Source organism: Dissoconium aciculare (genome assembly GCF_010015565.1).
Source record: "Dissoconium aciculare CBS 342.82 unplaced genomic scaffold K489scaffold_4, whole genome shotgun sequence".
Taxonomy (NCBI): domain Eukaryota; kingdom Fungi; phylum Ascomycota; class Dothideomycetes; order Mycosphaerellales; family Dissoconiaceae; genus Dissoconium; species Dissoconium aciculare.
The window spans coordinates 1177721-1205599 of record NW_022984954.1 but is presented as its reverse complement, the minus strand read 5'-3'; the positions used below and the strand labels follow the sequence as shown (position 1 = coordinate 1205599).

The 27879-nt window shown below is 52.0% G+C and overlaps 7 protein-coding genes across 7 annotated transcripts; 5 read left to right on the top strand and 2 right to left on the bottom strand.

Moving 5' to 3' along the window:
- Positions 1-1316: 1316 nt before the first annotated feature.
- On the top strand, positions 1317-2904 carry K489DRAFT_378802 (class I glutamine amidotransferase-like protein). Its single transcript, XM_033604493.1, has 3 exons — positions 1317-1807; positions 1926-2155; positions 2279-2904. Exons 1-3 carry the CDS (start codon positions 1576-1578, stop codon positions 2567-2569), a joined length of 753 nt encoding a protein of 250 aa, XP_033461422.1. The 5' UTR covers positions 1317-1575; the 3' UTR covers positions 2570-2904.
- A 72-nt stretch (positions 2905-2976) lies between these two features.
- K489DRAFT_378800 (uncharacterized protein) lies at positions 2977-3699 on the bottom strand. Its single transcript, XM_033604492.1, has one exon. The coding sequence runs from the start codon at positions 3605-3607 to the stop codon at positions 3236-3238; it is 372 nt and encodes a 123-aa protein (XP_033461421.1). The 5' UTR covers positions 3608-3699; the 3' UTR covers positions 2977-3235.
- A 1600-nt stretch (positions 3700-5299) lies between these two features.
- On the top strand, positions 5300-7147 carry K489DRAFT_303661 (cytochrome P450; the record flags this gene model as incomplete). The annotated part of the gene is made up of 2 exons (XM_033600484.1): positions 5300-5442; positions 5500-7147. Coding segments are annotated over 2 exons (1791 nt in total), but the record flags the coding sequence as incomplete, so codon positions are not given.
- Positions 7148-9269: 2122 nt separating this feature from the next.
- On the top strand, positions 9270-12710 carry K489DRAFT_181304 (uncharacterized protein). The gene has a single exon (XM_033599463.1). The coding sequence runs from the start codon at positions 9515-9517 to the stop codon at positions 12404-12406; it is 2892 nt and encodes a 963-aa protein (XP_033461419.1). The 5' UTR covers positions 9270-9514; the 3' UTR covers positions 12407-12710.
- Positions 12711-12855: 145 nt separating this feature from the next.
- On the bottom strand, positions 12856-14424 carry K489DRAFT_378796 (uncharacterized protein). The gene is made up of 2 exons (XM_033604491.1): positions 14014-14424; positions 12856-13959 (listed from the first exon to the last, which is right to left on the bottom strand). Exons 1-2 carry the CDS (start codon positions 14200-14202, stop codon positions 13003-13005), a joined length of 1146 nt encoding a protein of 381 aa, XP_033461418.1. The 5' UTR covers positions 14203-14424; the 3' UTR covers positions 12856-13002.
- Positions 14425-14703: 279 nt separating this feature from the next.
- Positions 14704-16982, top strand: K489DRAFT_378795 (glycosyltransferase family 61 protein). Its single transcript, XM_033604490.1, has one exon. It carries the CDS (start codon positions 14890-14892, stop codon positions 16498-16500), a length of 1611 nt encoding a protein of 536 aa, XP_033461417.1. The 5' UTR covers positions 14704-14889; the 3' UTR covers positions 16501-16982.
- Positions 16983-25377: 8395 nt separating this feature from the next.
- Positions 25378-27576, top strand: K489DRAFT_335720 (RabGAP/TBC). The gene is made up of 2 exons (XM_033602195.1): positions 25378-25794; positions 25864-27576. Exons 1-2 carry the CDS (start codon positions 25498-25500, stop codon positions 27193-27195), a joined length of 1629 nt encoding a protein of 542 aa, XP_033461416.1. The 5' UTR covers positions 25378-25497; the 3' UTR covers positions 27196-27576.
- The last annotated feature ends 303 nt before the right edge of the window (positions 27577-27879 follow it).

Here is a 27879-nt window from a genome sequence, read left to right as displayed (position 1 = left end):
CATTTGCCCACTGCATCCCATGAAGCCCTGTCCAACGAGCAAACCCAGCTGTCCATCGCTAATTTTCCAAATGTCGTGCTGCACCCCACAATTGCATGCACTGCAAAAGCATGCACCATGCAAGGCCGGATCACGTTCTGGTGCATGAGATCGTCCCACACGATGAGCTCTCGCCCGCACAGACAAACAGATCCCACATGTAAGCTTTTACGGCCTGGACAGCCATCGATCAATCCGAACGGCAGCATTAGAGGCGTGGTTACAGTACACGCGTACGGTGGCAAACGACGTGAAGTGTTGTACATGTACGTTTGTCGATCATGCTGGGCGACCGTTGCAATGGACTCACCATTTGACATGATTGATGAGTTCAACGGCAGATCTTCCCATCTCAACAGCCACACTTCCTCACACGAAACGTCCCTCAACCATCACCGCCCCATTGTAGCACTGAAGCTCGCGTGCTTGGCACATTCGCAAAGAGTCAGGCGCGTATTCTTAGACCGAGTCCAACCATCACGGCATGTTCGCAAGCATACTTACCTAGGTATGTGGTAAGACAAGACCCACGTTTCATTTCACGATTTTCTCCTCCTCTCGCCCCGGTCAGGTAAAGGCGGGGATATCATGAGGACAGATGCATGACGATATAACCACGGTGTCAGCTCCTCCTCTGACACTTTTTTGATGACAACTCATGGCGGTGTACGTGACGTGACGGGGCGACAGAAGCTTCGTCAAGCCACAAGGCGCCATCGCTCGTGGGGTCGACCCGCTTAGCATTGAATTGACAGCCTTGGAATTATATGCACAGAATTCAATTAGTTGTGGTTTTCCGAGACCCGTCTGCGCCGAGATAATGAGATCTCATAGTGCGATCCTGCCGCCGCGGAGAACTTGCGGGCTACTGTACCTGTAGCCATGTCTCGTGCGCTGTTCGGTCATGTCGACCATCCTTCTCTGGACACCTGCATGTTTGTATCTTTGGGGACCGACACCGGAATGATACGCTCGGATCGACTGTTCGATCGCTTTCCGAACATGAGAATCACGTGGTTTGGAACAAATGCACCGTGAACGTCGTCATGGACGTGATTGTACACGATTATGAAATGGTGTCGAGGAGTTATCACAAGCATGGATTTTTTGTCCACGAGGTGATATTCGTGAAGGTCTATGACATATTTTGAAGTAAGGGAGGCCATGAATCCGGCTGCTTTGATCAATCCCCAGAATCAAAACGCGAGCAATCAAGGTTTCAAACAATTCGCATTGCCTGAATAGATCTTTTCGAACTAGAGAACGGAAATTCTACTGTACATGAGTCCTGATTGACAGCATCAACACGGCGTTTGGCGATGACAACCCAAACCCTAAGAGCCACACTCGTACACCCTATAGAGGACACCTCCGAGTAATGACCACACATTGTCTGCAACTCTTGCCCTGACAGCTCATGAACACGGCAAGTCACACGACCTCCGATCGTCTGTCATCGAAGTCCTAGCTGCTGCCCCTATACGCTCAACACGATCAAGCACGCTATCGGGAGTCTCGGCTGTAAAGGGCTTCGTGATGGCGAAGGCGCCGATTCGAATCGCCATCCTTGAGTGCGACGTCACGATTGGCCGATTAGCAGAGGGCTACGGTCCGATATTCCAACGTCTACTCACGGCGGCTGCAGTGAAGATCAAGAACGATGACGGCAGGTCGCCGACACTTGAAATAAGCTGGTTCAACGTGGTCCAGAAACCCGAGACATATCCTAAATTGGAGGACATCGATGCAGTATTGTTGAGCGGAAGCAGTACGTACTATAATCGTCCATGAGATCTATGCCTTGCGCCACTGTGGCTTCGTATAGCCTTGAGTATCCCGGTTGAAGGAACCTTATTCGCTGATTGGACTTTATCAACATTGGATAGAATTTAATTCATTCGACTCTGACCCCTGGATCCTCAACCTCGTTTCATTTACCAAGAGCATCCTCGCACAGACTCGGGTTCGACTGATCGGCGTTTGTTTCGGCCATCAGATCATTGGACGTGCGCTGGATATTCCCGTCGGACGAAGTGAGGCAGGCTGGGAACTGGCAGTGACAGAGCTACAGCTCAGCGAGGTGGGCAAGAGCATTTTTGGCGGACGAGAGACTATTGTACGTTGATCCACCTCCGCCCGTTTTCACTCACGGATCCTCGATCATGATCTATTGCATCGCAGCCCTAGGCCCTCAGGTCTGGCGTCAACAGGGAGACTAATCGGCTGATCACTCACACAGGCTATCCACCAAATGCACCGTGATATTGTCCACGGCCCATATCCTGCATCAATCGAAAGCCTAGCCTCCACCGACCGATGTGCCACGCAAGGCATGTACGCCCGCAACCGCCTCATCACCGTCCAAGGGCATCCGGAGTTCACCAAGGACATCGTTGCGGAGCTGTTGGAACGCCGGCATGAAGGGAAGATCCTCGACGACGAGACGTTCAACGAGGCCATGAGCCGAGTGAGCCGCGACCATGACGGTCTTGCTATAGCTGAGGCGTTCATTAGATTTCTATTGGAATAATGATTTAGATGTACGCTTACTGAAAACATCGCAAATAGATTCAATAGATTCATCAATTTCACACAAAAGTCATGATCCCGAACAATCGAAGCGAAGAATTCGACAGCATCAGAGAACTAGAGGACGAGCGATTTATTTCAGCTTCATGGTACACTACACGTCTTCTTCCAAGTGGCTCAGATCCCCATGCAAAGAAAGCTTCTCTCTCTTCGGCGAACGACCTTCACTAATGCCACTCATGACCACTCCTGACGACAAGATAGAAATCCTGTCATCGGCGGGGAGTTGTCTCATCACTCCTGCTCGCCACGAGTTTGTAAATCCATTTCACCCGTCCTCGTGCATCCCACCGACACGCTCCTAGGTCGTTCTCGGCCTGCTGGATCATATCCCATGTAAAAATGGAAACGATAGAAGCAGTCGCTGAATTCACCCTCATTGGACTGTGTGAGGGGTGCAAAAACACATCCCAGTCGATCGAGATTAGCCCACATTCCGCATCATGGCTGAATTCTTGATCGGAAATCTGCGAGGTGAGAAGACTTACGGAGCGTCTGGGACGGAAAGCTCGCCCATGGCAACGAGAGCCTGAGTGGTACCTCATGCCGCACCACAATCCGGCTGTAAAGGTCGCGAGACGTCAGTCATTTTGCCAAGTTGTCCCCATCACGAGCGGCGGCCAGAGACAAAGGGTGAATCAATTGGGCACAATAGGAAGAACTTACTCAGGTCCGAAGTCACGACCATGCTAATGGCACCAAATGTTTTATTGTCTGGGGATTCAATACATTTTTCCCCTTTCAAATTGATCACTCGATCAATCGCGTCGCCCAACTCATCTCCTGCGCGACAGCCGGCCTTGACCTTGCCTGGATCGCCGACTTCTTTCGGATCGAGAAGGTAGCGTTGGAGGGTGAACGCGACGTAGTGGAGGTCTTCCTTGCATGTCGTGGCATTGGTACTGGTGATGTCGGGAGTCGCGATGGCGAGAGATGGCAAGAGAAACAGGAAGGAGAAGCTGTAGACCGGGAGGCGCATCTTTGTCGTGATTGGCACTTTGTAGGAGATGGGTCACTTCTAGATAAAGTGAAGGTTCGTTTTGATCAGTATCGAAGCAATGTTTGAGATATAGCAAAATACACACGTGTCTCATGAACCATAGAGGAAGCGGCATAGTTTTGAGCCTTGCAATGCCGATGAAAGCTCTGATCATTCGTTCACTGGACGGCCTTGCTGGCGATAGCAAACATTGGAACCCATCGAAGAGGAATGACGATCCCAGGCCGTAGGGATAATTCATTTGCCCAAATTCGTCGCTTCTGCGCTTAGCACTGTTTTCAATCTATTGGTACTGTACTATTACGGCCTTGATGTCATCATCGTGGTAGAAACTCGGGCAAGTCCACCCGATTTCGCCAAATCCTGGCCCCAATTGGCGAGTAAGATGGATCCGGGTCAAGGAAAGATTAATACATTCTTCACCCTGGTAGTCATATTGCGTGAGAGCACAGTGCACAATTGATCTTGAAGGAGGGTCTCCATGACTATGCGATCATTGCTCCTCCTTGGCCGGCACTAGACCTGTTGATTGAATTTGCATTGATCGCGGCCAACTAGCAATGTTTCTGATATCGAATCCGACACGACGAGAATCCATGCGCCGATACCGAAGTAGACAGTACAGCAAACGCCAAGTTTGACGCGATCCTGTACATATCTACTGGGCAATGCCAGAGACACTTCCTCGTCAGAATCCAAGGACGGACGTAGTCTCTCCCGAAGTGTTTGAATACGGCGTACGAGGATTCGAGGGCAGATGTCCACGGAGTGCGAATCCGAACAGCAAGCAAATGCTGCCAATGATCACAAGCCAGTTATTCAGCGCTCGGTCTCGGATCCAGCTGCAATTCGCCCAGTCGTTCAATGATGTTCAAAAGAAGTCAACCAGCCATCGTCATCCACCTGTCGCGCACAGCTGGCTGTGCTACTTTCCTTGAAGTTATGCATCGTGAGTGTATACCACTCGTTCATTTAAATGGGCATCGACGGCTGCTGTAATCGTCGCCGAGGATGCACTGTGAAATATAGAATCTTGGAGCGGAAGAACAACATGTCCGACGGCAGCATTGAATGCTGTTCCCTAGCTTGAGAAGGAGGAAGATTTGGTTTCGTCATATCCATCGACCGCTCGGATAGGAACTTCGTCCGACGGGACGATAGTATTCGACGTCCTCTCACCGTCATAGAGTCGTTTCCTAGGTATTTTCTAGGTATATAACAACAAATTTATTCGAGGACTGCATAAATGATTTGAAGTAGTAAGGCTCATAACATTGGAAGCCGCTGGCCAATCTCCATTTATTATATATACTGCTTCTAGATTTGATCGCATTCACAACAACTTGCTAGGTGGAAAATCCACGCGCTTGCGCCCCCGGGAACTTGCCATCCCGCACTCGGTCCACTGCTGCAAAAAGACCGAACGATACATCAAATCGCATCCGCGCCAGTTGATTCACGCGAACTCCCTTCCTTCCTCTCTCGGATCATCCCAAGAAATACAAGTACAATTACGACGCCTGAACTGTTCCATTCGTGACGCCCGTTCACTCGATCTTTTCTTCGATTTGGCGGTTTGGTGTCCCGGCCAAGATGCTTTACATTTATGCGCTCGCTGCGGTGGGCTTGGTGGCCTGGACGCTGATCAGTAGACGCACGGCGCTCGCCAAAAACATCGCCGCCGCCAAACAGACAGGATTGCCTTACTTTGTGTTACCGTGGTACAATTTTAGTACTCCGTGGATGATCGTGTCCGGAATTTTCATACCTGTATTCAACAAGCTACCAACATCCTGGACGAAATCATGGCTGCGGTATGTTCAATGATCGGATTTTCTATAATACCCTTGGTTCTGACTGGTCCGCCATAGGTTCATGAGCCCTGATTTTACATGGAAACTCGGCTATAGCATCTTCGAAGAACTGGGCACTGACTCATATGTGCTTGTCTCACCGAGCAAGAACACTGTATTCACTGCCGATGCCGAGGCCGTCAGTCAGATCACTACTCGTCGAAATGATTTCCCAAAGCCAATTGAGATGTACAAGGGTGTCGACATTTACGGTAAGAATGTCGTCTCGCTTGAGGGACAGATGTGGCGGCATCATCGCAAGGTGACCAGCCCACCATTCACCGAGAAGAACAACCTGCTCGTCTGGAAGGAATCTTTGCACCAGGCCGAAAGTATGATCGTTCAGTGGACCGGCAGCAAAGACGCCCGCGCAAGTGGGAAGATCGAAGATGGCGCCCCGGAGGCCATGCGGTTATCACTGCACGTCATTTCGCGGGCTGGCTTCGGTGTGCGATTGGCGTGGCCGCACGAAGAGGGAACCACGGCTGTTCCGCCTGGCCACACAATGACCTACAAGTCCGCTCTCGAGACCTTGTTGCACCAACTGCTGAGTGTCATTATCATCCCCAAATGGTTCTTGAAAATATCACCATTCAAGATTCACAAAACAACCTATGAAGCCTACACAGAATGGGGCCAGTATATGCGTGAGATGTACGACACCAAGCGGAATGATGTCAAGAACGGAACTCAGCTCGGGGATATGGATCTCATGGGGGCCCTCGTCAAAGGCGCTGGCATCACGAGCGAGTCCCTCAACGCCGAACCTGATGGCAAGGGCGGCAGCAAGCAGATTCTTTCCGACGACGAGATCCTTGGCAACGCGTTCGTCTTCATTCTTGCGGGCCACGAAACAGCCGCCAACACCATTCACTTTTCACTCGTGTTCCTCGCAATGCACATGATGTCTCAGAAACGCCTGCAATCCGATCTAGACTCCATCCTGGGTGATCGGCCATCATCTGAGTGGAGCTACGACGTGGACATGGCACGACTATTTGGCAGCATGTGCGGCGCCGTGATGAATGAGGAGCTACGACTCATTCCGCCCGTTCTCGGCATCCCGAAATCCACATTGGCCGATCGCCCGCAGGGTCTCCGCCTCAGCGGCGGCAAGAACACCACAATCCCTGGTGGAACTTATATCACTCTTAATGCGTGCGCCACGCACCGAAACCCCAAGTACTGGCCACACACGTCTATCAAGGACCTCAACACTTTCCGACCGGAGCGATGGCTACTCGACCCGACCAAGGACAACGACAACACCGACGCCAACGCCTATGCTGAGGAGGAGGGTCTCGATTTTGACGGCCCCGATAAGCGACCCGACACCGCCGCCTCGCTCTATCGCCCGGCTCGCGGCGCCTACATCCCCTTCAGCGAGGGCTACCGCTCATGCCTAGGCCGACGCTTCGCGCAAGTAGAGATCCTAGCGGTCATCGCCGTCATTTTCAAGAAATGGTCCGTCGAACTAGATGTTAGCGAGTACCTCTCCGATGAGGCATTCGAGACGGCGACGGAGTCGCAGAAGCGCGACGCTTGGAACAAGGCCTACGCCCACGCGGTCGACCGCTTGGAGAACGGCATGGGCACCGTCATCACGATTCAGCTCCGTAAAGGCCAAATTCCCTTCCGCCTAGTTCGGCGTGGGGAGGAACGCTTCGGTTTCATGTATCAATGAGCGACGGACGAATTCGATTGGGTAGGGTATGAGTGTGCAAAGGACTTAATCTCCTTGGCGGAGGAAGGGAGTGATCGTTTGATGTCTAGTCTGTAATAGAGCCACTTTATGAATACTGCTTTTCGTTGCAATCCGGTTTCCATAAAGGAATTTACGCATGTCCTCTGTGGGATCTCCCGTGGCTGAAACATGACGATTTTGTGGTACCCTACGTCTCATCAAAGCGCCGGTCTGTCGCCGACCGGAAATAGATCGAGAGCTACAAAGCGAAACGCCCGACACGAAAGAACGATCAATGTGACATTTGAGACACGAGGTCCGGCGTCGTGCTGTTCAGGGGAGTAGAATTCACGAATATGATGCAAAGGTTCTTTGGCTGGTGCCACGAGTCCTTGCAGGGATGTATCACAAGGTGCCAAGGGATGAGTGCATTGGCGGTTATGCAATGGAAGAGTTGCACATGTCGAAGGATTCTCGGAGACATTATGATTCCTATTATTATTCTGATGATGTTTAAAATATCGACTTACAGGCCATGCATACAAGTAATGTTAAGAAGGTGCAGGCGGGGTGTAAAGATCGTGGATGGGTTTCTGCATGTGGCATTATCTCCTGACCTCTGCGGGGTCATTTCCATGTGGTGGTACATGTACGCGCCTACCCAAAGTCCTTCCAAAACCAGGCAAAGTACTGTGAGAAGCGCCGGGTTTCCTTGCAGATTAATTCTGCTGCGTACTTTGTACAGTACCCGCGAGAATAACCTCTGAAGGGTAACATCGGATTATGATGATGATGGGCATGTTGAACGATTGTGGCAGGGACTCCAATTTCCTGAGCTGCACGATCAACTTACCTAACAAATGCTCTAGACTCCTTCACCGCTCGTCCCTGAACGGCGACGAGGTTGGAATAGGAGAATTATCGTGCACTGTCGTCGTTCAGTCGATGCTCTCACATCAGTGATTAAATATCTCAAAGTCTATGAATGTGTTCAACAACAAAAGGTCCATGCTGCCATCTATTCGACGACCAGCAAACCTCCATACTCCGGATGAATGCATTCTGTAATTTGGTCCTCCCTGCAGCTAGCCATTCGGGCGCCATTTTCCTGCTCGACGTGCAGATGATGATTTCGTCCTGCAGTAGAGCCGGGCATGGCGTGGCGCGCGAGCATGCGGCTGTCATGAGCGAGACCCCACTTCCTATGGAGATTCCTCACGGAGCATGCACTGAGGAATGGCGATTTGTCCAGACCGTCAAGAGGAGGACATGGCGTCCAGTTGGAAACACAGTGCAGTATGTAGCAGTAGATCGCCAACGACGATTTCCCTGCGCGCCGATCGGTGCTTGGATCCGATGGAACAGCCCGTTGGAGATCGGAGCAGGATGACGAGTCCTCGTACGTATTTTCCCCATCAGTCGGGTATCTTCATGAGGCAAGGAGGAATCCTGCAGACAAAAATTGATGTTCTTGACGAGTACGGCCACGGGGATGGTACATTCTTCGTCCATGGCTCGGGCGATCCATTAGAATAGAAGAGAATGAATAGACGCAGGGGTGGGCGGGTGTAGGAAATTAATTGCTGCGTTGGTGTCCGGCGTTTAGCGCGTCATGCTCGCGTCGCCGCTGGGATCAACGGTCGGTCGGCATCTTGCAATAATAATTTTGGCCGAGAGCAAGTTCCAATGAGGGCTTGGAGGGCGACTGGACCACACCCGTCTCATCTCGTATTCTCGTGGGCGCTCTACGCGCTTGCATGTACTGTGCAGGCCAGTCCCAACGGCGTTGTCGTCACTCCACTCGGATATTCGTCTCGGATGATGCTGACTGGATTGCCTTCGCGGGTGCCTCTGTGCTGACCGTTTTGTTCCCTCTCACGCACGACGCGGTCGACTTGAGGCGCGTTCATTCTTCCTCTTACTCTTCGAATCAATCATTTCCTAGGACCATTGAGAGTCTGCATCGTTCATTATCATACTGTCACTATCGAATCTCCAGTTGCGGTCACGAGCGAAGCGAGTGTGAGAAGAAAACTGAAGGAAAAGCCGAGAAAGGACAGTTCGGCGTAGCGCGCGTCCATTTCTCTTCGACGAACCAGATTCTGGTTGATCGTACAGCAATCGCATGCAGGTCGAGCTGCACAGTACGCGACATCGATATCCGTCCTTCGAGACAGCAAACATCAGGACGAACTCACACCCACATCGCGAACCGCCTGGCAGCGCGCGCCTACATCAGTTGCGCATCCACTCTCTCACATGGCTTGAGGCCTCTCATGCTCTGGTCATGCATCACGATCCTAATCGGTCTTCATTTCTTTCCATTGTATTATTAGCGAGCTCGTCCCCATGTTTCTCGATCCAGACCCCAAACGCCAGAAGCAGACCATGTCTGGCTTCCTGCCTCCTCAGGCCCTTCTAGCATCGGCGGGCGATGCTAGAATCCTCGCTGCTCGTCGCCGTCCGCCACTCCACGAGCGCACAAAATCGCAGAACAACACACAAAATGCCCGCCGCGATCCGACCAAGACGGTGCGCCTGGTCCCGCCGTCGCCAGCATCTTCGGCTCGCATTGGCAGTGACAGCGAGGATGGCAAGGAGAATGTCCGAGGCCAGCGCTCGCAAGGCAAGGTTGCACGCTTGCTACCTCAATTCGATGGAGCCAAGGGTATCACTAGCTCAAAGCCCGTGTTCCCAATTTCAGCCGCCGGCTACGGTGTTTCAGATAAATCAGAGGCGATCAAGTCACACAAAATCACCATTCCAGGGCTCGAGCCAGCCAGTACTACCAGTGCTTCGAAGTGGACGCCGCACAGAGCTGTGTCCGACGCTTACTCGCAGTCATCGACTCTCTACAACAATGAGAGTACGGTCTCTTTGGACGTGCCACATGAACGGAAACAGCGTATAAGTGAAGGCACGACACTGCAGGGGTCGCCGCCTCCAGAGGATCTAGCCGAGCAGCGAATTGAGGAGGTGATGCCCGACGAGAATTCACAGATCGAGGAGTATGAATACGAGCATGTTGCAAAGGGACAAGAATATGATAAAGAAGAACAAGAAGAAGAAGGATCCTCCGTGTTGCACGATCTACCAGAGGTGTCGGCTGTCCCACCATCGACGACGCGAGCCACTGTCAGAGTGGTTCCGCCCTCAACAGTGTCGCCTTCCTCCTCCGTATATCAACCAACCGAGCGCTTCGAGCACATGAACACTCCTCGTTTACAATCTCGCAACATGGCGTTCGACTCCGACTTGGCCTCCCTCGGAAAGACGGCCAGTCCAGGCAGAAGGTCATCGCTCGGCGCATTCGATGCGGCATCTCTTACTCCTGACCGCCGGCCTGGCGCTGCCTTAGGTTTCTACTCAAGTCAAGAATCGCTCCCTCTATCCGAACAATCGTATCCTCCATCCTCGCCAAATTTCGTAGCATATACTAGCCCATCATCTCGCCCACGTTCGCCAACGCATCCGCTCAAATACGCAACTTCATATGATTCGATCAATACGCGCCTGGCGCGCTCGCCTTCCTTCCGACCAGACACAGGTCGAAGTTTTGCAACTAATAATTCCGTATTTACTGACTCTTCTAACGATACATTACCATCTTTACAATTACCGAAGAAACGATTACGACACATGCCATCTTCGATTTCTTCGACATTCCAACACAGTAATCATTCATTTTCTTCTTCGCAAGCGATATCTTCCCATAATCCGCATACCGATCCATATCCTCGTCATGGCTACCGCGGCTACCTCAGTACGATCGCAAGCGAAAGCGAACACGGCCACAGTCAACAGTACAGTCAGCTCTCTTTTGGTAGTGGTACCCAAGCCGGAGACCGACTCGAGATGACTCCGGCAATGTCCTGGCCAGGCCACAGCACTGACAGCTTAACCGAACGAGGCGCCATTCCCCCCGTAACTGTCGCTGGAGCAAGTAGTGACGACGAGCCTGGAGACATGACACTAGGCATCTATCGCGAGACCAGTCTGATCCCACAGCCGCTCTTCGAGGTGTCTCCGCCTGCGAAGTCTACAGAAGCCCATATGCCGTCAATGGAATCGCGATTCCCTGTCGCTGACGTTGATGAAGGAGTTGATACCCTCACTGCGCTTCAAGCACCTCCGTTACGGCAGAAACGCTCTGGCTATTCAATCCGTCAACGGGACGATGGCGCGACACCACGAAACCTCAATCATGGTGCATACAACGAGACAGAAAGGTGGAGCTACACAAGTGTGGCCTTCCCAGCTTGGGCAAAGCACTACTACGCAGGGACGGCTGTGCTCTCGAGCAAGATTTCCATGTCCAGCATCGGCACGGTGCGACGCCGTCCTGTCGCGCACTCTCGAAACGGAAGCACGTGGACAGAGCGCAGCGCCTTGAGCCGGCAGAATACTACCAAAAGCCGAGCCGAATCTATCACGTCTCGCCCATCTACGCGAGGTGAGAGACGATGGAGTCTCTCCTCCCAGCCAAGCATCTTCCGATCACGCAGCCGAAAAAGTGAGAAGGTGAGCAAGTCACAGGAGCGCTCTCGCTACCATCGTAAGTCTCGCAGGGCAGGTCCTCCCGCTCAGGTCGAGTCGGAACGGGGCTCAGTTCCAAGTATCCCTGCAGTCTATCTGGTGAAAGACCACAGCGATGTGATCTCATCAGCGGAGGAGCCCGAACGGATCTCCCTCGTAGATGCCCTACAAGCAATAGAACCTTACCCACGAACCTACCAGCGTCAGAAAGATTGGGATCATCTGGACTACCCTCGACCCATGACCAAGGATGAGACGCGTGCGTTCATGATCCAACATCCCCACCTTGTTCCCTCGCGACGTCAAGCACGCCCGTCAATGTGGCAGGCACCTAGCTTTGTTGAGAGCCTCGACACACTGGTGCATTCACGAAGCAACCGCCAAGTCTTATTTTTCGTCGCCGGTTTCATCTTCCCCCTCATGTGGATGGTGGGTGCTCTTCTTCCGCTACCCGCGCGGCCGTTGTCGCTCGAGGAATTGACCCAGCGTATGGCGGTCACCGGCCCAGAAGACCTCGAGAGTGCGCTTATGAAGCACGAAGCGGGCGACGCTGAAAGGCGCTGGCGAGAGGAGAGAGCCTACCTCAAGGGGCATTGGTGGCGAATGCTGAATCGGGTCATGAGCGTCGTCGGAGTGCTTGTGATCGGCGCTGTGGTAAGTCATCCTATATGCACTACTCGCAGACCAAATCGAATCAACTGCTAACTCGAACGACAGATCGCGCTCGTCGTCATTGCCGCCCGATAGCCGACACTGGACCTGGATCTCCACATCTCATCTCGACAAAACTCGCTTCGAACTCCTTCGTTCTTTTTCCTTTTCACAATTTTCCGCTACATTCGCCAACGGATCGATCTGAGATCCGCACATCTTTGTTTCACTTCACGTCCGCAGAGCAAGTTCAGCAACGACAGTTTTACCTCATGATGATACCCATGTCGAATATGCTCTGAATACCCCTCTGCATATATATATCAAGGTTTTTTGACTTATCCTTTCTAATGTACTTAGCTTGCATTCTTTTTTGTTACGATCTTCTCGCTGGACGGGAATCCACAGACGCTCGATGATCACAGCAGCGCGGCTCCATTATTTTTGATACTCCTCTATTTAAAATGCACTGCAAATTTCACGTTCACTACGGTTTCCAATTTCTCTTTCCAACTTACATCAAACTTCATGACTTTGACAGCGCTAAAATGAATGGCAGACAACAAATTACTGACAGACGAGTCATTCACGACACAGACGCACGTTAGAGGTAATCACGCACATCATAGGCTTTGGTGGCTCACTTTCCATTAAACTGCAGACTTATGATGTTGGGCGCCCGCAGGCGTATTCGATCCCGCCACCGCCGTTACATGTGGACTCTTCGGGTTGATCGCTTTCGCAATCTCCGTCGTAGTCCGATTCCAGGTGTCGGGATGGTTCCTCCTCGCCTCCTCCGTGACGCGCAGATAGTCTTCCCTCAGTTTCCGAATGTCCCGGTAATACACCGAGCGGCCCGACGCCGCGTCGAAATACAGCTCCTCTGCTTCGAATAGCACATTCCGCAGGTCGTCGCGGACTTGCCGTAGGCGATTCGGTAGACCTTGACCTTTCATCAGCGCTAACGCGCCGGCTACCACTGTTGATACTGCGCCGAGGATCGCGATGGCGATGTGGCTGTCGACTTGCGTCAGGCTGCCCAGCACGATGAAGACGGCGCTGAGGAAGACCTGCAGGATGAGAAAGAAGTAGGTGAAGACGTCGAAGACGCGGTACTTGAAGTTGACGTAGCTCAGGCGACTGTTGATGGTGCCGTAAAGGCCCTTTGGCGCGGAGAGGTGCTTGGGGAGGTCGTAGCGGCCCGTGGGCGGCCGTAGGCCCATCAATTCGAGGAAATCTTCGTGGGTCAAGGGTGTTCTTTCATCATCTAGGCGGTCAGCGGCAGGGTCAGGGTCAGAGATTTTGGGGCCGGTGAATAAACTTCTCTTGGCAGATGCCGGTGTCTGAGGGACGTCAAAGGTGGCTTGTCGTCTGGGTAGGATAGTGCCATCGGAGGCTTTTGCCGGGTTCGATCTGGGATCTTGGGATTCGGTTGCTTGCTTAGGATCGGGATCGTAAGGCTGGTGATCTTGTTGTGAAGACTCCGTGTGAGGACCTGTCTGTAACCGATGCGGCGAGACACCTGAGCGAGGCAGTCGTAGAACCTTGCGCGCTTCCTCGTCTGCTTCCGCCTGTTGTCGAAGGGCATAGTAGGAATGGGTCGGGTGCTGTCGCTTCGTCAGTCGCTAGTCCCTGCATGGATTGTCTCGGAGGAGGCGCACCAGAACCACGGCTCTCAGAGGTCTCTCAACCTGATCGTCATCATCGTCCTCAGATTTCTTCTCATATACGTCCGAACCCTTTTCGAGATCGTCTTCGAGCTCCCTCGTCTTTGATCGTAGGCTGTTTCCGTATATGCTGCCGCGAAATGACCGTAGTGAATTGTTCAGTCCCTCAGGTAGTTCATGCATGGCTGCAGCCGGGCGTCTAGATGAGAGATTATTGATAGATGGTAGATATACAAATCTGTCTATATCTATTGCGTGTACATATAAAGATGATGTGGGAATATACACAAGCATTCGCTTCGATTCGAAGTGCGAATGGCGATCCTCTTTGTTTATGTCGTTGTCAGCTGAACGGCGAAAGCCAAAATGCGTGGTAGATCACTTTGACTGGTCTTTGTCCAACCGTGCGGCGGCACAGACAAAGCACGTGGGCCTGAAGTACTGTGAGGCAATCAAATGATCGCCAGCATGTCCAGCAATGTACAGAAATACCTGCCAAATCGTTACATACGCGGACGTCGTCCCGGCGTGTGTTACCGCGACAACGCCGTCAGCAATGCTATTCCCGTACGGCAGGGGGCGGGATTTCCTAGACTCGAGCTTATTTTTGACCCGCTGTCCAAAGGCTCACGACTTCGCACCGGATAAGAGATCTTGACCATTGAACGGAACCATTATCACATGTGTACAATAATGGGTCACGATGTGTCATATATACAATCAGCGACAGATGTTCCAAGGTTGTCATACATCAATTAGTGACAGTCTGCACGTACGACGAGATGGGGATCCCAGTACATTAGGGTTGTCCGACCCCAATGGCTTCTCCACGACCCTAGCGCACGAACTCCGCTGGCTCGTCCGCCACCAATGCCGACATACAGTGCTGCACCTGTGCCATCGCAAATAATCTGCCAGGGAGTGCATACTATCCAGCAGTCCTCGGAGTCTTCATGTGATGTGATGGCCGACTCACAATCGTCGTTTCAACCGACCCGCGCGCACTACCGCGTGCTGGGAGTCGTCGGCCTTTTGCTGACTGTATTCCTCTTGCTTCCGACAGGGGCACGCGACAGCATATCTCATGTCTACAAGAACACACAACACGCAGCCGGATCCCCGAACAAAGCAAAGGCCCCGGAAAATCATTTGCACGAGCATAATGATCAGCCACAAAACCTCGGAAAGCTTATTCAGGGCCAGCCATTAACGACCCAGCCGAGCACAGAAAATTGTGGCAGCAGATTCGGCTCGGAGTATATCCAGGCCTTCTCTCGTACAGCTACCCAATATTGCGATGCGGAATCATGGGCGAACCTGACGTGCTTCAGCCACAAGGTAGATGAGAAGCGCGTTGATTCCTTCTGTTATGGCGGTCCCGCTCTATTTGATTTCGCTCACCGGGGCGAGATTCACATCGATTGCAAAGTCAGAGATCTTACCGACTCAGAGCTCCAACAAGGTATTCCTCAATTCCGCAACTTTCCCACATACTGGTACGACACCGGCCCGAGCTACATTTTCAAGGAGAAAATGAACGTGGATCGAATGGAGGATCACATCCCCGAGTACCCCGAGGTCTCTTTACTCATCCAGCGTGAAGATAACAACCGGAACCTTTGGCATACTATGATGGAGATCATGTCTCTCACTTTCTCGTTGGATGTGCTTCGACAAACTACAGACCCGCTCACCGGAAAGCCCTTCTGGACCGAGGCTGAGCTCGCAAAGACCCGAGCCGTCTTTACTGATCGATTGGAACATGGTCCTTACTGGGATCTCTGGCGCTTGTTTGCAGAAAAGCCATCAATCCGCATGACGGAGATGTCGTCCCGCCTCAACATAGCTATCACGAAGGTCCTTGTGCCGCTGCCTGGTGGCAGCAATCCCTTCTGGCAGGGCGACTGGACGCAACTGTCATGTGGCGAGTCATCTTTGCTCAAGCAATACGTCCAACGGGTACTCAAATTCTTCAATGTTCGAGAGGGCACTCCGCGCGGAGACCGGCCACTCATTCTGACCGTCGTCGACCGGACCAAGAAACGTCGATTATTACACCAGGATGACTACCTCGAAGCGCTGAGAAAGAAGCATCCCAGCGTCAATATACAAGTCATCAACTTTGCCAAGCTGCCGCTTGCCGAGCAGATCCGCACCGCACACCATAGCGATATCCTTGTTGGCGTTCACGGCGCGGGCCTGACGCATGGGATGTGGCTACCGGAGTCGTCAGCGCTGGTTGAAATCTTGCCACCGGACCTGGACCATTGGGGTTTCTCTAACATGGCCAAGTTTCTAGGCCATCGTCATTACCGGGCCAAGGGTAGCAGACACGATTCACCTGACAACAACGGAGATTGGCAGCATGATGATGTTTTTATCAGCAAGGACGAGTTCCTTGCGCATTGCGAAAAGGCCATTGCGAGTTTCAGCCGGACCTCCAGGAGCGGTAACGGACTCTCTGACATTGCGGGAAGATAGTCCTCGGGGTTTAAGCATATTGTAACAATACAGTCTACGGCACCGGTCTCTTGCTGTCCTTCCCGCATGTAGCGGAAAAGTTCTTATAGTTGATTGACTCCAAGCCTACCCCTAATGCTTGGGCCTTGACTATCGTCTCCCATGATTAAGCCACTGTCGGCCGGCGCTGCATGTCCTGACCCATCCTTGCAACAAGTCCATTGTGCACGCGCATGTTGTAGATTCGGGACCACATTAGCGCGGTCTTTATTGACATAGCCGAAGATTGTATACTATGTTTCGGCGGAAAGAGTCCGCGTAGCCCGGGGATCTTGGGAATTTTAGGCGGTGGACCGGCCTGTAAGTATATATTATAACGGAAAGGGGAGAGACAGATGCCTCAGGCAGCAGCTAGGGTTTCGCGCCTGGGCGCGGGCCGCAGACACGTCCAGTACCTCTGGCAGTAGACAGGCTTCCGAAGCATTTCGACGCGTACAATGAGCAGAAGTCCCAACACACTGTGCGGCAATCATTTCTATACCTCGCACATCATGCAATTTCCTACTCGTGATGAAGCGGAAACGTCAGAGCAGAGCTCAACAAAGAGAGAACAAACGCGTCAAGCAGGATGGCACCCAACGTGAACGACCATCGCAACCATTGCTAAGAAACTACTATCCTGAAGTCGTGACACTCCGACAATACTTGGTTTCCAAGCTCGTCAAGCCAAGCAAAAGGACTCGACGCCGGATACTTCAATACGGACGTGATGGATCAGAAGCGGACGAGCGTGTAACACGCTTACTTGACACTACCGTCATCGGCGCCTTCGAAAGTGTCCATATTCCATCCGAAGAGGCACAATCCATTGAGAACGAGATCAAACTGTTCAGCCAGCAGATAGCCAGCGATAGAAGTAGCGTAGCATTAACGCCTAACGAATTCAAGCAGGCCCAGGTAAGAACTATTGCGACAGATTTCTACACTTGGTTTCCTTCGCTCGTGAGCATGATATCTTTCAAATGTTACGAAACTGATCATTCGTAGTTTGTCGATTTTGTCATATGGTTGTTGTTCCGCAGGAATCCCGCAAAGCCTAGGATAGACCATGTCCTTTGTCAAGGATTGCAGAGATATCTGCCAACAGGCGCCGATGAGTCTGCCGTAGCGTCAGGGATCCCAGGAGTATGGACAGTTATTGAAAATGAGCACACTCGTGCACTAAAGAAACACCCTTGGAATGCTATCCCAGACCTCTTAGGAGACAAGGCCGAGCGTGTCATATGCGATCTGCTCCTCAATTGTGGCATTTTTGTGCCCGTTGCGGACAGCAGCAACATGACCCAGGTGAGCGGAGTTCCAATGCACCAGCTTTCGATTCTCAAGAGCAGTCATACTTTAAATTCCGCCTCGAATTCCACGGGCACGGCGACTCCTGGTCTTCAAAAGTGTTCAACAACGAGGAACGCGACTCGTGGTTGGTCAGACATTAGGTTTGTGCGTCACAGAATGCTATACACGAGGCCCGCGACGACGAAGAAAGGTGATATTCGCCCAGGCCTGAGTCCGATACACGTCCTAAATCGATTTCGAAACCTTGATGATGATTTTCAAACCTGCCATGTGATGAAACACATCTTCCCTCGTCAATTCGGTCTCCACAACGTATTTGAATCACCGACTGATCCTAGAGAAACTGCTACCACTCTCAAAGATTACACGATGCGTGAGCGTGAGATCGAGGAGCACACGCGTTTACTTGATCGGAAAAGGACGACATGCAACAAGAACCCATCGTCAAAGAGCGCCCCACTGCCCAAGAGACTCAGGGGCCTCGCATTCGAGCTTTGTCGAAGCATACGCATAAGACATTCTCGATGTCCTTATGCAGCATTATTCGATTACTATTGTGCAAATTCTCGGGATACTCACGACGACCCTCTGAGTTCAACGCGACAAGCAACGCGGATCTCACAGATTACGGCGTTTTGCAAAGCTGTTGTTCGAGCAGTATTTCCGAGCGCGATCTGGGGTCGCGGCGAAGCCGCAAAGCACAACACAAGCGTTCTGAACAACGCGATTGACACCTTCATCGGCATGCGGCGTTTTGAAAGCATAAGCCTACACAACGTAATGCATTGTATGAAAATTAAGCATATCACGTGGCTGGTGCCTCCAAAGCAAGCTGCCGGCGACAGTCTCAGCCAAACCGACCTCGGAAAACGTTCAGAACTCATGGCTGAAATGATGTACTACATCTTTGATTCATTCTTGATTCCTTTGATTCGTGCACACTTCTACGTCACCGAGTCTAGCGCTTTTCGAAATCAGCTATTTTATTTCCGACACGACGCATGGAAGCGGATGTCCGAGCCTGCTCTTGGAATGCTCAAAGAAACCATGCTGGAAGAGTGCAGCCCCATACAGATCAGACAGACTCTTCAAAAGAGAGCCCTTGGTGTTTCGCACGTTCGTCTACTACCAAAAGAATCGGGGATGAGGCCGATCATAAATCTGCGTCGGCGCGTTCAGATGACAAAAAATGGTACCCTGGTCCTCGGCAGAAGCATCAACAAGATCTTGACTCCAGCATTCAGCGTCCTTAATTACGAAAAGACCCGCGGATCTAATCGATTGGGTTCTGCGTTGTTTTCAGTCGACGACATACTTCCTCGCCTACAAAGGTTCAGACAGAGCCTGGCTGAGGCTGGCCTTCTGGGGAAACCTCTTTATTTTGCCAAGGTCGATGTACAGGCATGCTTTGACAGTATCCCACAAAAACGATTGATGGAATTGGTACATACCATCATGACTACCAATCAGTATACTGTTGCCAGATACTCTCGGGCCAAGTTGCTAGGCAGCGATCGCCAGAGTAAAGCAGGATTCGGAACCATCCCGTCCTGGAAATTCCTTACAACGGCCACCAGTACAGACGAAGGTTGGAGCCTCGCTGCCCAAACGGCCCAGGATGCCACCGATGGTCGTCGACGCGCCGTATTCGTCGATGGCGGGCTTCAAGGCAAGTTCGGCCGTCGTGCGGTGCTATCCTTGCTCGGCGAACATGTCGAACAGAATCTCATCAAGGTCGGCAATCGAATTTATCGACAGAAGGAAGGCATTCCACAGGGATCCATCATGTCGAGTCTGTTGTGTAGCTACTTCTATGCTGAGCTTGAAAGACAGGAGCTCAGCTTTGTGACCGCCGGCAACAGCATTCTTTTGCGCTTGATTGACGACTTTCTCGTCATCAGTGCAGACCAGGCCATTGCCAAGAAGTTTGTTCAAGTGATGCATGCTGGTCTGCCGGAGTTCGGAGTCCAAGTGAAGGCAGAAAAGAGTTGTACTAATTTCGAAGTTTACGTCAATGGCAAGCAAATAAGTCGCACGAAAGACGTATGCGATTTTCCTTATTGCGGTAACGCAATCAATACGGCGACATTGAACCTCAGCAAGGATGGGGAGAGGCGCCGGACAAACAGTATGTGCGCACTTGGTACTATCAAAGATGATTTATGCTGATGCTATGTTACAGACGTTTCCGATTCAATCACCGTCGAGTACACGAAAGTACCAGGTCAAACTTTTTATCGCAAAACTCTGAAGTAAGTGTCTCCCTTGTGCGTGCTCGGAATCGTGGCCGTTGCTGATACGATTATTCTCCAGCGCGGTCAAGCTGCAATTGCAAGCGATGCTTCTATCGACCAGCTTCAACAGCCTTTCGACCGTCCTGAGAAACCTTCACAATGCATTCTTGGATGTCGCGCAGAAGGCGTACCATTATGGGAAGTCCCTGCCCAATGCTGAGCAACCTCACGACAAGCTCTTGATCAGTAAGCTACCCTTCTAGGCTCATCCTGTTTGATCCGCGGATCACTTCAGGGTGCTGCGTTACCCAATTGCCGGTTCCGCTCTGCCGAATGCATCCCCATTATTTGGGGGCTGCACTAGAGCGATCAAAAGTTTGGTTTTGCCGAGAGATCAGAATGCTGCTTAAGCATCATGCTGACGTCTTGCTCGTTAAATAGAAACCATCGACGACCTTATCAAGCTAGCCTGTGCACTGATGCATCGTCGGAGACACAAGAGCTCTGGTACGTTGCAGTACGAATGTAGCGTAAGCAATGCGCAGGCAAGATGGTGAGTCTTCGCGGTTCTTTTGTCTTTAACAAGCATATTTGAAAGCCCAGGCTTATCTCGATCGTAATTATTCGCGGGCCATCGTTCTACCACGGCCTTCTGTTCGAATAATGCAAATGACTGCGACTAACGTACACAGGCTCGCGTGTACCGCTTTCACGGAAGTTTTTCATCGCAGACAAACGAAGCACGCATTCTTGTTGGCTTGGCTTCGAATACAACTCGCGAGCCCAGCATCACGACGAGAAGAGCGCGTGCTAGCCGCCACCGTGGGCTGAGCAACTCCAGAGCACGATGTGTAAGAAGAACCACGTGCATGTTCGCCCAGCTTCCTCCCGTGAGGTTGTGCAGACAAACTCCCCCAGCGCTTGTCAAACGAAGCCGCGTACGCAGAACGAAAGCTGGCGTTGTGCGTGCACACACCACTGTCGCCGCAACGACGACTTTCCTCTGACAGCATATACTGAAACCTGTAACCATGATGAAACGACCCCCTCTGTATCTCACCCTTTGGCGAGCTACCCAATCCTGCGAGATCCCCCTTCTATCCGCGGGTCAGATCGCTCTACATAGCTTACCTCCACATCGCACTCTTTCAAAAGGCTCACCCCAGCTGTAGCTAAGCCTGTAAGCCTCCACCTTCACACCCAAATTTATTCAAGGAACAGGACAAAGAATAAAAAACCGGCGAGCTTTTAGCTGTGTTGCGGGTACGTACATTTTATGATAGACCATGTGGAGAGCTCTATAAACTCCTGCGCGAGCCTCTCTTCCCAAAGATGCTGTCTAAATGGAAGCTTGATGTTGCAGGTGCTTCTAGCTTTCGTGTTCTGTTATCAAGCTTTAAACACACACATTGAAGCAGAGAGAGGGGGGGAGAGAACTAGACTTAGACGCCAAAGCATAGCGCAATCACCAACGAACGAACGCGTTATCTTCTGCAAGCAATTTACCGTTCGATGCTGGGCTTTTGCTGCATTTTCAGTTTCATGTTTGTCACTGCCTACCTGTGTGTTCCGCGTGCTTTTGGCAGCCCACGTTAAAGAGAGCTGCATAGCAGATCCATCTGCAATTCCCATGAAAAGCTGCGGACGCTGAACATGGCCCGATGGTTGGTACCTATATGGTTTGGCGAAACCATACCATGAAGTACAAATGATTTGATCGTGACGTGTTGCGAAAACACAAGATCATCAGTATGTTGGTGGGATGGACGCGCTCCCGCGATCCAAGATCCAATCGATCTGAGCTCTGAGGTGGAAAATTCCAAGGTTGTGTGCTGTGGCGTGTGGCTTTTCCTTGCCTTTCCACGATGCATGGGCGGCAGGTAGGCAGGACAGGCATTTCCTTGATTTTTTACCCCCCCGGGTTTGGGCGCAGCACAATGCACAATGCATACAATTCCTGCCCTATCGACCGGGTTCACCACTGCCTCCATCGCCGATCGAGTCTTTTTGCTGGACTGCCTAGGTGTACGCCGTCCAGAAAGGATTCTAGTGCCACTATTCGCTATCGTTGCTCTTTTGGCATCCTTCGCTGTGCTGTTTCTGGAAGGAAATCCGTTCCTCTTCAGGAGCGTTTGACTGTCGATCTCATGTCTCGAATTCCATGCATTCCTACAATTCAATATCGCAGACACAGCGGAGAGACGACATGATCTCCATTGGATTACAACCCTTCCTCTCTCTCGGTGTAAATCACTATTCCTACTGTAGAGGAAAATTGGTGCCTGGAGAGATCCTTTGTTCATCAATGAAAAGAGGCTGGCGGCGCGGCACTGCCCGGCGACACGCTTCCCAAGTGTTGGAATTTCCCTCTGTTCGAGAAAAACGTGCCGGCTAGCAAGGCACATGTACAGTCGCTGCATGACAAACCTGCTTTCCTCGATGCAAAGTTCCTCACCTGAACCTGCAGCCCTGCTCGATGCAGTGGAGACTACGAGCCTTTTTCCCTGTACAATGCGGTATTACAAACAGATAGTGGAGCTTGGCCTTTGCTTGTTGAATGCAACATTACGCTAGGAGCATGTCATCCTCCTCCTTCCACCGCTCTCCTCCAGCTCTCTTCAAAGCACTTTCCATTGCGCGGGCGGGAAATGAGTGGAGCTGGACCGGAACAGGATGGCACTTATCTCCACTCCTCTTTTGACAGAAGTATCGTTCTGTCATCCGTACGAGGGTGACACTGTCGAAGCGCGCGCATCGAGGACTTTGAAGAGATCGCCGAGAAATTTATATCGAAATCAAAGGAATTGACTGTTCAGAAACAGACCGTTGGATGGGTGGGCGTGGGCTGGGCAGTTGGGCGAGAGGTCCGGGCATGTTTCGGCTTATCGTCGTTGCTGTTGAAGACACGATATGCACAGTGACTTGTAGCGTCGATGATGGTGCCATTGCCCACTCCATCGAATGCATGTGCCAAGTACATTGATGAGGTACACCATCTTCGTATAAGCTGTGCTGTACATGCTGGACATCACTGGCTACGAGCTCTGACGGGGGCGATTTAGCGACGAAGACGCGATGGCTTCGTAATCCTACACTTCGCTGAACCTCGTATTCTGCAAATAATAGTAAACCATGGCCCCTCGCTGATGTATGAACCATTTACAATATTCTTGAAGGAAAACACACCCACACACCCACACCCACACACACACAGCGACTCAGTCCATTGTCGAAAATCCTATTGACGGCATTACTGGACCTGCTCAGCTGTGCAGTCCGAGCACGGAACTGGGCGGCTTTTGCATTGCGGCGAGGACGTGCGTTGATTGGCTGAACCTCATCGGCCCTATCGCGCCCCAAAACGATCGGTGACAGCTCCGCGCGAAATCCACTAAAAGGCGCATGTCCCAGCCGCCCATGAATTCATCACAAAGAGAGGATCTCGATTGCTGAGAACAAAGGTGGAGCCAATTCAGAACAATTGTGAAGCAGAGGGGCAGTCTTGACTCTGATAACAAAGGAGGAGAAGAGGAATAGTGCATTATTTTATCAACGCGACTTCGTTATCTAACAAGCTTGGAGCAGCAAAGCACATGCAGCGGATTGAAATTGCTCTCCCCTTCCAACCGCCAGCAGCTTCCGTGCCAGGAGAGAAAAGGAAGCTAAAAAAGATACAGCAGTTCGCGCGCGCAGGATCACAAGCCAAAACGTGCGACGCCCTCCCTTTTCCGTGCTCCATTGCGGTCAGTGCGGTCCTCGGCCGTGCATACACACGTCAAAGGCGTCTCTCTACCACCCGCGCCGAGCTCATTCCGGCATAGGAGAAACCGGAACGAGTCTTTTTGTCTCCAGGATCGTGGATTGGTGGTGCATAGAGAAACCTGGTTCCATGTGTCTTTCCTTTCTCTCTGGCTGAGTTGAGTTAAGAGAGAGAAAGAGCACGCGTGCGCCCGTGCGTGGTGGTACCCGCTGGAACCGTCATCGCTCGATCGCCTACCGTGTGAGTGTGAAAGTGCCGCCGCCGCCTTGTCTCTCTCTCTGGGAGAAAGAACAAGAAGAAGTTGGTGGAACAAAGGCTCGACCAAGGAAGTGCCGCTGTTCTCCACCTGCTGGTGAAATCATCCTTCATCATCGCCGTGTGCATTGTGCGGATCGGTGACGTTGGGGTCAGTTGAACCGTGTTACATCCCTGCTTGACGGATTGATCTTTTGATTACTACAACAGCAGCCTTTCCCGCGTCCAGTACATTTTCCTCTTCAATTGTGAGAGCGCCTGGGCCTATTAGCGACTGCACGCTTCAATCCAACCCAATCCGTTGTTTGAGGTACATTGCTTTCGACGTCAGCTGCTGGGCCGGCCTCTAATTCCACAACATTCGCGATTACGGCACGGCACGGCGTTTCTTGTCGCTGCTGCAATTGCGATTGTCATCGCCCTCACCGCGAGTGAAGCGGAACAGCGCGCCGCCAATCATCACTACCGCCGCCGCCTGCCATGCCATCACTTTTCGCTCCTGCACGTCTGCCTCTGCCCACTTCAACAATTCACTTTGACGCCGACGCCGACGACCAATTCGACGCATCAGGAAATGACCTCGACCACAAACTGCCGCCGCAGCATTCCATCCACCGACAATATGATTACTTCCGCTCTCTAATCCATCGCCAGCGTTCCACCTCTCGACCCAAATCTATCGCCAGCTCGACAGTCCTGTGCGTCACTCTTCCAGAGAAGCTTGTGATCCCCAGCAATAAACCAGGACGAGAGGATCAGGCGAGGGTGGCCGGAGGACGGAGTTATACTTCCCTGGCATCCCCGGTCGACGAAATTATGGCAACTGTATATGAGGTTGATGAAAAGTCGGCCATGGACGATAGCGCACCGAGCTCGCCGCCAGATTTGGAATACTCCAAAGGTTCGAAATCGTCGACATCTTTGACTTCTGATGACGACGGGTCGGAAGAGGCACTCTCACTAAAGACGAGTCGGAGCAACGAGATGCCATCAGAAGGAGTCAACAACAAATCGGTGGGCGATGATAGCAATCTACCTCCGAGTAGCAGACCCACATTGCGACGTCCTCAACGGAGATCTTTTACGCCAGGCGAGGAACGTGGAACCAGTCAGTCGCCGCCATTGGGACAGTTCCCCAATGGTTCACAATCGAGATTTCCTAGTCTCCATGGCTCTGTCCGAAATTCTCTACAAGACCAATCGCTAGGCCTACCACCAGGCCCTGGCATGATGCGATCAGTCACCAGTCCAACATCACCATATGCCCGACGTTTCCCACAACAGCTTGGTTCGAGGTCACCTTCTCCTTCACATCGATTCTCCTCACACGGTGCGCCATACTCGACTGCGCCATCTGCGAATGCAACATCGAAGGCCTCTACAGAGACGCTGCCTCTTGCATCAAGTCAACGCAGGATGTCATGGCAGCCGGGTCGGAAAACGGTGGAGCAGCTCGAAGCCGAGTACAATGACGATGAGGATGACGAGGTCCCGGACGAAGCAATCCTTGAGAATGTCCCGATGTCACCCATGCCTGGACATCAACAGAATTATTTGCGATCACCCAGCACACACTCTTTACGTTCAACCACTCCAAGCCCTCACCGAAGACCCTCATACGCCAACCTCCATTCTGCCAATATTCCCAAGAATGCCCGCCGACCATCTGCTCCACCAACAACTCATCCTCATAGCCGAACGCCACGCTCTCCCGTCGGCGCACGGCCGCCTTTCCCGCATGCCAACACCATTGCTTATTCCGGCGAGAATCTGATGCCTAAGCACCGGTCGAAGTCATGGTCTGACGATCTCAATCTCGAGGCCAAGAGGCTTTCACAAGCCTTAGAAGTATATGCCGAAAAAGCCGCACAGGACCCTGCGCCAGCCAGCAATCGACCAATGTCACTTACTGCCCCGAAAAGTCCGCTGCGCGCTACATTTTCAAAACGAAACAAATCAGTCGCTGAGATTCCGACCTTTCCACCCATACAAACATCCGTCGTCACGCTCGATCCGATTCCTATCAGTAAAGAGAAGGAAGCCGTCCTCACACGGACGCGACCCTCATGGCTGCCTCCAAAGAGCAAAAAGGAAGAAAAGCGTCATTTGAAGGAATTCCAACAGATGATGGCTCGAGCGGCCGAGGCGGAGAAGAAACGGGCTGCAAAGGATCAGGAAGCCCAAGAGACACGCGAGGAGATGCAAGACAGCATCGCGCGCATCTGGGAGCAACACGTTCTACCAAACTGGGATGCAGTAGTCCGCGAGCCACGCACTCGTGAGCTCTGGTGGCGCGGCGTGACTCCTCACAACCGCGGCCAGGTCTGGTCCCGAGCCATTGGCAATGAACTCGAGCTCACAGCCGCATCCTACAGCGCCGCGTTATCACGCGCCCACACCCTCGAATCGAGCATCAGTACTCTACCCGTCGAGGACCGCGCCCACCACAAAGAGGCCGCCTGGTTCGACGCGATCACTCGCGATGTGCCAAATGTCCTTCCAGAAGAACGTGTCTTCCAAATGGGCGGACGTCTGCACGCTCAGCTCCGCGACGTCCTCAAAGCCTACGCCATGTACCGCAGCGACGTCGGCTACGTCTACGGAACGCACCTCATCGCCGGTCTCCTAGTCCTCTACCTCCCCAACGACCCGGCCGCCGCATTCGTCGTCTTGGCAAACATGCTCAACCGTCCTCTACCTCTGGCTTTCCTCGTCCACGACCCCGTCGCCATGGCCCGCACGCACGAACTTGTCCTCTCCACCCTCCGATACAAATTCCCTTCCCTCCACGACCATCTCACTTCATCCGCTCTGGGTCTCCAGCCGGACGAATACCTCGATCCATTATTCCGCTGTCTCTTTGCGTACAACTTGCCTTCCAGCCATGTGGCCCGCATCTGGGATCTGTATGCGTTCGAGGGTGATCGGGCGTTGATCCGCGCGGCAGTGGCGGTGTTGGGTTGTCTCGAGAGCAAGCTCTACGGCTCTAAAGAGGAGGTGCTCAATGTCATCTCCTGGCGCTGCGAGGCCGCGTGGGATCTGGGAGACGAGGAGGTCTTTGTCAAGGCTGTTCGGGAAGCGGGTAAAGTCGATGGAAAAGGAGGAGAAAATTGAGTGGAACGCTGCAATCTCGACTGAGTTTTGCCATCATCAAACCCCTCCTCTATCGACGACTTCGCTCGCATTCATTATTTCCTGTCTCTCTCTTGTAATCAAGGTGGACGGGATCAAACCACTCTAAGCAAAAGAGAAAAGATCTCGCTCACCCTCACACGAAACATCTCAATCATTTCCATCATCATTCATTGCATTTCTCACAAACCCGGCGCCAGAATCGCATATACATATACACGCAGCGAGCATCATTGCAAGGGGGAAAGGGGACGGCGTTAATTCTACAACTCTACTTTCCTCAGGAGTTTTTCTGTCATTCTTATAAATACACATTGGCTCACTGCCTAGGTTGTTTATTTATCTACCTTCGTCATGAAATTAAAATGTTTTGATCAATCTGAGTCTCTTCATTATAATCTCCGTTGTCTTGGTCTGCTTCTCGTAATGCCACATTGATCGCTGCGACCAGGCATGATGGGAAACCCGTCGTAGGATGATTCTTCTGAATCACTATTGGATGGAAGTTCCACTCCTTTGCTCCTTTTATTCTTTTTTCCCCTCTCGGCTGGCATTCCCTTGCCCGTTGAACGTCTGGGACGAAATCGAGCCACTGTCAAAGCACACGCAAAAACTTGGGCCGGTGCGAGTCTTTCGGAGTTTATCGGCGGATTTATGGGGGATTCT